General features: G+C 43.4%; 1 protein-coding gene across 2 annotated transcripts; it reads right to left on the bottom strand.

Annotated features, from left to right (window-relative positions):
• Positions 1 to 249: 249 nt before the first annotated feature.
• Positions 250 to 10,401, bottom strand: LOC120792073 (calcium and integrin-binding family member 2-like). 2 transcript variants are annotated; one of them, XM_040131094.1, is made up of 6 exons: positions 10,296 to 10,401; positions 9,880 to 9,914; positions 6,478 to 6,589; positions 3,252 to 3,399; positions 2,946 to 3,141; positions 250 to 1,205 (listed from the first exon to the last, which is right to left on the bottom strand). In XM_040131094.1, exons 1-6 carry the CDS (start codon positions 10,344 to 10,346, stop codon positions 1,109 to 1,111), a joined length of 639 nt encoding a protein of 212 aa, XP_039987028.1. In that variant the 5' UTR covers positions 10,347 to 10,401; the 3' UTR covers positions 250 to 1,108. The 2 variants fall into 2 exon arrangements, with proteins under 2 accessions (XP_039987028.1, XP_039987037.1); XM_040131103.1 differs by having other exon boundaries at positions 1,102 to 1,243.
• Positions 10,402 to 11,006: the final 605 nt, after the last annotated feature.

Below are 11,006 nucleotides of genomic sequence, written 5' to 3'. Positions count from 1 at the left end.
TGACTCCATGATGTTAGGATACTCTGTTAATCTTAAAAGCATCTCCCGTGGCAGTTTGTTAATGAAATGAGTTTCTTTTTCTGTCCTGGTTTTCCTTGTTTTTAATCTCCTCACCAGAAATTGATGGCAGTCTGTCCAGAAAGAGGTCATGGGATAAAGAAGTCTATTGGTTAAACATACTTTAAAAAAATATATTGTTAATATTGGTTCCGTATCCTCTTCTTTTCTGCGAGTACAGTTAATGGTACATGAGATCAACTAATGCAGTTTTTTATTCTCTCAGCTCAGTCTTGTAATACAGGACAGGACAAATCTCTTCACCTGAAACCTGAATCAGTTTCTCTGATAAGAAGCGTCATGGAGCATTGAGCAACACAAAAATCTTTTATTTGATTCTAGCCAGAAAACATTTTGTCTTGGTTGAGTGAAAGCTGTTATATCAAGTTTGTTGGAGGCAGGAAAAAGTTTATCAAAGCCAAACTTTACAGGTGAGATGACAGAGAGCCCTTCCATCAACTGAGCTACAGATTACTATGATTGTCATTATGCACCAGAACGTTTCACTGTACCAGACATAGAAAGTATCCACGGCTAGAAGCAATATACAACATGCACTTCATGAAGAAAGATTGCATAGCTCTTCACTGTTTTGCCCTTTAAAAGTGTGCTTTTTAAAAAGAATCCAGTCAGTGGATCTCGCCTTTCTGCAAAGCACTGGGTCAGAAAAGCCCTGTTCTGTTTCCTCTGCAGCCTCGTCGTCCCAGCGTCTCCAAAGGTTTCTCAGGAGAGCAAAAATGTCCAGAGGAGACATCAGACCTGGTGCAGAGAAGCTCTCTTGGTATAAAATTAGCCCCGCATTGGTTTATCGCTCCTCCTCATCCGCCTCCAAACATTCAGAATTAATAAAAGAGAAAGGTTTCATGCACTAACAACTTTCTCTCTGAAATGTCCCCGCTGTATGTTTTCATAAGATTCAGAATTGGCAAGAGTTGCCTGTGCTTCTGTGAGTCCAGATGAGTCTTTGAGTCAGATCTCAGGTTCTGCTGGAGAAGAAGACTCTCCGCAGGCGATAGAAAGGACAGGCACTGAGTCGAGGTGGGTCTGAGGTTCAGGTAGAGGTGTGGGGGGAGGTGGAGCCTGGAGGGTAAAGACCGGTTGGATCAGGAAACTGTGTCAAAGTGAGACACCTCTCCTCTGCAGGATCTCTGTAAAGACAGAGTCTCATATTCGTATGTGGAAGTTACTGCAGACAGAAGACAAAAAACAGACGTCATGAGTTTTACCATGAAAACTGGTATTTAAAAATGGTCCAGTCTCAAATAGTAGCCAGATAAAATAAAAATTAAAAACGCTGAGGAAGTATAGTACTTTACCATGTACCGTAACATGTCACGTGTTAAGCTCAGTATAATGTTTCCACAGCACTGGTTCGTCAACAGTCATGTTTCTCTGGTGTAATTCGGCATCAACAGCAGTGGACTGTTTTTTGATAAATATCCCACACTTCCTGCAGATGTTGCAGTATAAAGTGGTTTGAGTGTTTTCCCTGTCACACACAGTAAGTATCTGCATATGAGTGGATAGAGGAGGGTGTCAGTGTTCCAGTAATACTGTATGAGAGCCATGCGGATGAGACATTCTGAGCTTTAGCAACGTCAAAATACATGTACTGATGAAGCAAAACAAAAGAGGAGACGGGCGACTCCAGGCGATTCCGCAGGCGTCTCGTTGAACTGTTGTGTGTTGTTGGCCGATGTGGCAGGTGGTGGCCACAGGCACATTCAGGAGTCACCTGTGTTTTAGCGTTTAGAGGCTAATGCTAAGCTAGCCGCTAATGGTCAGTGAAGCCTCCAAATGGCAGCCGCTGCTCTTTTCTGGCTCTACGCGTCTTAAACGGAAACGACGTGACGCGTGTGGAGGATTCAAAGTCGTTTAAAGGCTCTTTTAACAGCTGAGTGACCAAAGTAAAGTAACAAGTAATGTAACGCATTACTTTTACTGCTGAGTAATTAGCAAAGGAATTTTATTACTTTTTCAATGACTAACGTGTAATGAGTAGCTGATTACAGTTTTTTAACTTACACAACACAGCTGTTGAACTACCTTGTGTTGGACTGACAGGTGTTTTTGCTATTTTGTCCCCCCCAGTGAGGGTCGGCTAAATCGCAGAAACATGTCTCTAAACAGTTTTGACAGAAGACGTCCTCACCTTCATGAAGGAGGGTTCATCACAGGACTGTCTACACCACATGAATGAATCAGCTGCCGCACACGCGGCAGGAGACATTAACCTGCAGCGTCCTCATATTGATCCATGTCCTCAGTCTGAGTCAGTCTATCAGCCGTCACGCTCACACGCACCGTTATTACACTGTAGCCCGCCCGGTTTCCATGGCAACCGGGACCACGGAGCCTCGTTTCCAGCTAATCTGTGACCGGTGGTCCGGTGTGATAGACGGATTTATGACTGAAATCGCTGACCGGATTAATCCAGCCCTCCCTCTCTCCTGCCTCTTCTTCTTTTTTCCAGCCGTGTTCTTTCTGCTTGGGTTGGGCGGAGGAATGAAACTGCGCAGTGATGGATCGTCAGCAGTAAAAGGAGTCGGATCAAGCTGCACGGTCGGTTTTGTGGGCTTTATCTCTGAGTGTGGACTCAGCTTTATGCAGAGCAGCAGAAGATTCAGCTGCCTGTCTGAACTCAAAGGCTCGAGCTGTGGTCAAACAGTCCACCAAACTACGTCCTCCCTCCTTCTCAAGCACTGGAGCTCTGGAAAACATCCAGAGGTAATAATCCAGGACCTGGACGTAATAATGCAGGTCCTAAATTTATCTTGAAGTTTGACTGTTCTGCAAAACTTTGGATTACGTTCATCAGCCGTCAAAACTGACAAAGTTTAGAAAAACAATCTGCAGAGTGAACGATAAAGCGAAAGCAACCATCATACCTCAGAAAGTCAGGAGCCTTAGAGATCATGTTCTCAAAGTCGGCGAAGGAGAGTTTGTTGTCTCCGTCGAGGTCGGCCTCCTCGATGGCTTTATCACAGACCAGAGTGACCTCCTCTGGAGTCAGTTCTCCTTTTGTCAGCTTGTTCAGAGTCTTCTCCAGGTCCTCCTTACAGATGAAGTTGTCCCTGTTGAAATCTGGACCAGAACCAGAACATTACACTGAGAAAAACACCTGCTGAGGAACCTTTCACAGTAATGTGACAGACTTTTCAGAGAGCAAAACGAACACACGACGAGCATGTTACCGTAGATCTTGAAGGCATATATGGTCTTGAGCTCTCTGGGTGAAGTTTCGCAGAGAGCGGAAAACATGTCGACAAAGTCATTGAAGCTCAGGTTCCCCTCTCCGTCCTCGGAGAACGTCTCCACGATTCTGTCTCTGAACGGGTTCTCCTGTCAGGACAAACGCACACAACACAACAACTCTCTGAGCTTGTGTTTACGCCCCCCTGACATTTTGTTCTCAGGATTGTTCATTTCATTCAGCGCTGAGTTCAGTAAAGATCAGCACTGTCGAGGCAGCTTGGTATTGATCATCTCTCTCCCAGTCGGGGCAGACGGCCCCCACCCTGACTCCAGTTCTGTCGGAGGATTCTTCCTGCTCAAATAAGGACATAACTTGAACCGAGCACAAATTCATGGGTCAGAGTTCACCAAAGTCAAAATTGCAACAAAATAAATGCAGGTTCACCTCCACAGTGTCAACGCAGCGTTTTATCACAAAGCTGCGGCCTCTGTGAGGGCGGCTTCAGGAGTTTCAACGCCTGCCAAAAGCAGCTGAACCCAAAGGTTAGAGAGACAGGCTTACGAAAGAAATGTGAAAGATCGCCTCAGTACAATACTTGTTTTAGAGCATCGCATTTATTTATTTAACTGTCTGTGCACGATGTTCTGTATTTTGTTTGAAAGTCTAGAATTCTGGTGGAAGAATATAAAAATCCTTTTTTTTTTACCTAAAATCAGTCACATTCATAAATGTTAACTCTGAAGAATATCAGAAACATCCTCTAAGGGCAGCACGGGTATTACGTGTAACTGAACGTAAACTCTTCATATGGTACGTCCTGATCAGACCAGACCAGGCTCCTTCCCAGACCTGAACCTAGTGCTGTGAGAGACCATAAACCAGTTTAATAACGCTGCAGTAGTTCTGAGGGGCTATAGTAGGAGAACTAATGAACATTTTACTGATACGTTCAGAATCAACGTATTTACGACTTTACTAATACGCTAATCAAAACCATTTCCTCATTATGTTAACGGAAAAAATGATCTGCTCGGCATTACATTTCCTGCGCAACGTATTTGCTGTTACAAATTAGTTGTAGAGAAACATAACTTCTAAGAGATGAAGTTGGCCTCAACCCCCGATTGCTCCAGTTCAGACTGGTTGTACTGGTCAGCTTTAAGTGTGCGTGACTCAGTGAACAGAGATGTGCTGAAGAAGAGAGCCGTGAATTCAGAGAAACAACCCTGCTAAATAAAGCTAAAGACGCATAAACACCTAATGTGGCTGATACGTTGTTTAACTGATAAAAGTAAATGTGGTCTGCAGCCCTGGAGTCTGGTGTGTAGTAGGTGACGGAAAACATAAAAACTCAAATAAACAAATAAACTAAAGGACAATAAAAAATATGAAAACAATGACTCGGCCTTATGATGAAACAACACGTTTTCACTTCAACACATTAATGTTTTGTGCAGGAGCCACTATTAAATCAACCAATCTGTCACTGATCTGTCTGTGATTCGTCAGACTCCGGGTCAGCTTTAAATCCTCCAGCTTTCTCTCTATGGACATCGTCGTGTTAACGAACGTCTTCACTGGCTTCACTGTCAACAGACCATCAGGCAATGCTGTAAACTCACAACTGCACCCAGACCAGCAGCGAACACAGACTGATTCGTGAGGACCTGGATCTTTAAATTGACCCCCCCCACTTTAAAGATGAAGGAGATTGATAAACTTCGATAAGACAGGAATCAGGACTGATCGGTGCTGGTGACTGGTGATATAAAACGGAGAAAAACCCAGAGTCTGACACAGAAACAGGAGAGACACGAGCTGCAGTCAGATTGAACTACTTATGTTTTCTCCTACAAGCATCTAACCGGACCCGAGATCTGCAGGTACGTCTACCTGCTGTTTAACGTGCTGCAGCCGAGCAGCTGATGAGGTGAATGTCGTCACTCGTTCACCAGGCTGAGCTGCAGGACGAGATGGCTTCACGATTGTAAGGCAGATAAGAAGGAGGCTTCAGCAGGAAGCTGATGCGAGTTGTCGTCCGGAGTCCGCGCATGAGCCTCTGTCGGGCCTCGCGGCTTTATGCAGCATCTGGCCGGCTGTACGGAAATACGCTCTCCACCTCTGTAGACGCATATCTAACAGTCTTCTGTTGATTTCATGCAAAACCAGGGGGCGCCGTCATGAAACCAGAAAGTATCAAACACAAATTTCTCCGCTTTGGTTTCTGGCTTTTTTCTCAGAAACCAAACACAGGAGGACCAGAGATTTACAGAGCAGATATGTAGCTGGTGCAGACAAAATAAAAGATATTTAGTTTCAGTTGCACTTCAGTCGGACATGTAGAAAAAGTCCCCTGACCGTTGCTATCGGCCTGTCTGCCCGCACCACAGCATCACTTCCTCAAACTAAACCACCACGTGGGTCATTTGTTCCTCGGATACGACGCACAGGAGCGTACCGGCGCAGCTCTGGCGTCATGGTTACAGTCATAAACACGCAGTTAAGGTTGTGACCGGTCAGGAACAGGAACGAACAAACAAGACCGATTTTCGGCTTGGAAACAGACAGCGTTCTCCTTTGTGAAGCTTGTGTGTTTTTTCGACCACCCATCCACCCTGACCTCCTAATATCGACTCTGTCGCTCTTCATGCTACGTCACCCGACTTCCTCCTTTGCGCCTGTCGTGATGACTACGGCCACTAGAGGTCGCCATACAATAAAACCTAACTGGGTCATACTGGGATGCTGCACAGCCGACCTGTGGGTGCGTTTTTCACAGGACAGTCTCACTGGCCTTAGGTTCCACCAACAACAGGGGCAGTGTTGCCATACTGGACTGACAAAAAGTAACCCAATCAGATCCTAGAACCGCCCCCCTTTCATAAAAGTGGACCAATACATCAAAAAACACGGAAGAAAAGTAACGGAAAATCATCAACCATGCTGCTCACATGAGAGGAGGAGAAGATTTATTGGAATATAGCCGAGCCTTTCTCGGGTGACACTGGCCAAATGGTACAAAGAGTCGCCCAAAGGAACATCAACCTGGAAAGAAAAGGAAACCACCCAATCTGGCAACACTAAATGTGGGTAGAATCAAAATACCTAAGCACTTTCACATACTAGGTGTAAACACAAAGGCCTGTGATCATCCATTAACCTACCCAGACACAGATCACAGGTTATTACCAGGTGGAGATGAGGACTGATTATCAGCTCTCTACCTTCAGCTCAGGCATGGTGATGATGAGTGTCAGAGGGACTTTGATATCAGGGTTGTTGGTGTAGTCCAGCGGCACTAAATGTGGAGCCAGTTCACGATATCTGCCATGTAACCTGCAACACAGCAGAGGATAGTCATCAGGATGAACATGTGACAGAAAATACAGCATCGCTACTGATGATGCTTAACCATGATGGCAGCGTGGCTCTGTGGATGGAAATCTGTGTCGTCCGCCACCTTGGTTCAGACTCAAATATCTCAACTACTGGATGGGTTGTGATGAAATTTGGTTCAGACATTCCTGACTGGGTTGATTTTAACATTATCTGCTCTGGTCAGTGATTTTAATCCCGTCCAACCGGCTGCTCCTCCTGTCATTTAAATCCCATCCGGAGCCCCGTCCTTGTGTTTTAAAGTGGATCTGAGTTTTTCCTTCTGCTGCTTTTTATCAGCTTGACGTGAAATCTGACTTTCTGTGAAAGTCAGACCTTTTTTTTGCTGATCTGATGGATGGAAACATGCCGACACCAACATACAGGCCTGTTTAGGAACCAATATAACGACAGAAAAAATTAAAGCGCCTGTAAGAGTTCATCGAATGGTCTGTTGTAATGTAGCTACAGGTCAGTGCTGCTGTTCTATTTAAGAGCTGTTGTTTTTGTTTCCATTCAGTCAGACTGTCCCATTAAAAGCTGCTGGATTTAGCTGTGATCCACCAAAGTTCAGGTGTATTCAGTTACAGAGATAACAGGCTTCTATCTCATTTTATAATCATCTCAGTTGATTCACTAATCAATAAATGAGTCTAAACTGAAACATTGGTGTGCTAAGTGTAGAGAGAATTACCTGAAGCTCTCAGAGTCAGCCAGCGTTCATTATAAAACCATGGGCGTGAATAACAGTCATAAATCCGATCCAGGCACAGCAGAGCAGCAGAAATAACCCTGACCTCCTGTAACGCTTCAACTAAACCAACGACCACAGGAACAAATACCCAGAAGCCAAACAGGGTTTTAATTGTAGCCGCAGAGAGATTTCAGCCTGTAAATCATCCTGCAGGGAGGCTGGAGGAGTTTAATGCTTTCAGAAGGAAAAGAAGCCAGAGACTTAGCAGGTCTGGACGAAACCCAGGAGACAGAAACAGAAAGCTACAGGAAAGTGGAAATCAGGCATGAATTTACTGATTCAAATCACTTTGTTCAGTTCAAGAATGTGTTGTCCCTGAATGCGAACACCGAAAAGTGTCTTTGTGAACTTTTTCCTGAGCCAAATGGTCACACCGCCATTCAAATGCACTTCAGCACGTACAACTGCAAGTGAACGCATCAAAGCTCATGCAGACATTCAGCTCTGATTAGCAGTATGTTCAGTCTGCTTGTGGTCCGAGCCTTTAACGTCAGTCCAGTATTAAGCTAGTCTGTGCATTCACTGCACATAAGGCTCAAAACTCTGCAGGCTTCTATTGACGACAGACATATCAGATCATGATTTTTACTGTTACTTTAACTTTGACAGAGGAAGTGACTAGTGAATCCCAGCAGAGCTCCCAGTCAGCAGTGAGCAGCTCCACAACGCTGAGTCAGTGTAGTCAGGTCAGTCTGAAGATTCACAAATTCATTCACACCGAACAGCTCTAGACACAACTCAGCACAGAAAAACAAAGGGGGAATTTGTACTAACAAGGTAGTAACTGGACAATCGCCAACTTTGACTGCTGAAGCCTGATACCAGATTCAGAGAAAATTTAGAATATATTTCAGACAGAATGAGGACTGAGGACTGTGGACTGTGTCTCCATCACTTCCATTAGAAACATGTTGTGAAGGAACCCGTTAACGTCCAGTATGAACAGGAGGAAAACCTCAATATCAACTGTCTTTAATGATGTGATTTCATTTGTAAGTTCGTTTGATTCTCTTTTCCCGGTCTGTTCATTAAAAAGATTGTATTTTTTCTTTTTTATGACGTTGTTTTGTAGTTCTCTATCTTTCCTGTATATGATGTAGTTTTGTAGTTCTCTATCTTTCCTGTAAATGACATAGTTTTGTAGTTCTTTATCGTTTCCTATGATGTAGTTTGTAGTTCTCTATCTTTCCTGTATATCATGTAGTTTTGTAGTTCTCTAGCCTTCCTATTGTGTTGTCTTGTAGTTCTCTATCATGCATATGATGTAGTTTTGTAGTTCTCTTTCCATATGTATATGACATAGTTTTGTAGTTCTCTGGTACTTCCTATTATGTATTTTTGTAGTTCTCTATCATTCATATTATGTAGTTTTGTAGTTCTCTTTCCTAACTGTATATGACTTAGTTTTGTAGTTCTCTGGTACTTCCTATTATGTATTTTTGTAGTACTCTATCCTTCCTTTATATGACGGAATTTGTAGTTCTATACCTTTCCTGTATATGAAGTAGTTTTGTAGTTCTCTATCCTTCCTGTATATGAGGTAGTTTTGTAGTTCTCTATCCTTCCTGTATGTGATGTAGTTTTTTGGTTCTCTATCCGGTATGATGTAGTTTTGTAGTTCTCTATCTTTCCTGTATGAGATGTAGTTTTGTAAGTCCTATCTTTCCTGTATATCATGTAGTTTTGTAGTTCTCTAGTCTTCCTATGCTGTAGTTTTGTAGTTTTCTATCATGCATAGGATGTTGTTTTTTAATTCTCTTTCCATATGTATATGACATAGTTTTGTAGTTCTCTAGCCTTCCTATGATGTATTTTTGTAGTCCTCTAATCCTTCCTTTATATGACATAATTTGTAGTTCTCTATCCTTCTTGTATGTGATGTAGTTTTGTAGTTCTCTATCTTTCCTGTATGAGATGTAGTTTTGTAATTCCTATCTTTCCTGTATATTATGTATTTTTGTAGTTCTCTATCATGCATATGATGTAGTTTTGTAGTTCTCTTTCCATATGTATATGACTTAGTTTTGTAGTTCTCTGGCCTTCCTATTCTGTATTTTTGTAGTACTCTATCCTTCCTTTATATGATGGAATTTGTAGTTCTATACCTTTCCTGTATATGATGTAGTTTTTTGGTTCTCTATCCGGTATGATGTAGTTTTGTAGTTCTCTATCCTGTATATGAGGTAGTTTTGTAGTTCTCCGCCCTTCCTGTGATGCAGTCTGAGCTCTATTTTCTAATATATTTTTTAATGTAGACTTTGAGTTTCTGTCTCCATCTTGATAAATGTTGGTGGAAATAAGTTTTTGTTTTGTTTTTTTGTTTTTTTACAGAGAATGCGGTAAATAAACCCGGAGCAGAGATGGTTGAATCAGATGCTACAAAGAGCCGCGGCCTCAACGTCCTTCCAGTGACAGAGATGTAGGTAACTCCAAGCAGTCGACTCTCTGACTCTCTGGTGATGAAGGTGTGCTGTGAGAATATTTGCCGATAACTCACCGCAGGATTTCTTTCCGGGTGAAGAAGGTGCAGTCCTGCAAATAAGCAAACAAACAGAAATCAGATGCTGACGGAGCCGGGTGTTGAGGCAGAGAGAGTCAGAGGGCTGCTGATCCACAGGGAGGATCTGCTTTCACACCATCAGTCAGCAGGACAGCAGCAGCAGCAGCGGCAGCAGCAGCATCAAATCCAGCAGGATGCAGAGAGAGGCTGGAGCTCAGCCAATCAGCAATAGGAGAGACACCCTGTCCTGGCTGCTCTGCTCTATCTCCTGCTGACCAGGGAAGGAAAAGCGGTTTTTCTTAATTGAGGTGTTTCTGTAAAATGCATCACCCCTGAGCAAATCCCGACTCTGATCGGATGAATGTGATTGTGTTTGCGGGATTAACCCGTGTCGGCGCGGTTCAAATTGTCACCTGATACGCTTCCAGCTGCTCATCGGTGAAGGTTGTCTGCTTGTTGCCCATCCTGCTCGGCTGATTCTCCCATCACACGGCTGCATCACACTGGAGGTTACTGCTGATTTCAGATCCGTTTAATTCCATTCAGGACGACACGTTCCGGTCCAGCAGGTGGTCTCGACACATTCATCCACACTCCCGATCCGGGTTTGATTCTGCTCCCGGTCGCCGCGGAGCTCTGAGCTGCAGAGGAAAAGGTGATTTTGACGCCTCAGCGGTGAGGAGGCGTTGCGGGGAGCAGCCTGCTGCCTTCAGGTGCTGCCCGTGAAACACAGCTTTCATGGAGGTAGTAACATTCAAGTGTCTCTGGGTGGAAATGGGATAAAGAGGCGAAGTTGACCTTACCGTCACAATACACCGTAGATCATCTGACAGCAATAAACTGTGTGCTGAAGTCCATCTGTGCCTAATTGCTAAGTAAAGTCAATAATCATGTAGCTAAACACAGAAAAAAACATCTAAAATTACTTTTAATATTTCAATAAATGATCACGATATTTATTTAGTTTATTGGCGAAATTTCACAACACAAGTGTTAAATAACTATTCATGATCAAATAAAAACACTGGGTCCAGACGATATTTCATGTGCAATTCTGTCAACAAATTTATGAAACTGTCTAACGCAGTGATGCTGAGATCTTTGGGGTTTATTTCAAATGTATT

Source organism: Xiphias gladius, chromosome 1 (genome assembly GCF_016859285.1).
Source record: "Xiphias gladius isolate SHS-SW01 ecotype Sanya breed wild chromosome 1, ASM1685928v1, whole genome shotgun sequence".
Classification (NCBI taxonomy): domain Eukaryota; kingdom Metazoa; phylum Chordata; class Actinopteri; order Istiophoriformes; family Xiphiidae; genus Xiphias; species Xiphias gladius.
Note: the sequence above shows the minus strand (reverse complement) of the source record. Positions and strands in the feature narration are given on the sequence as shown.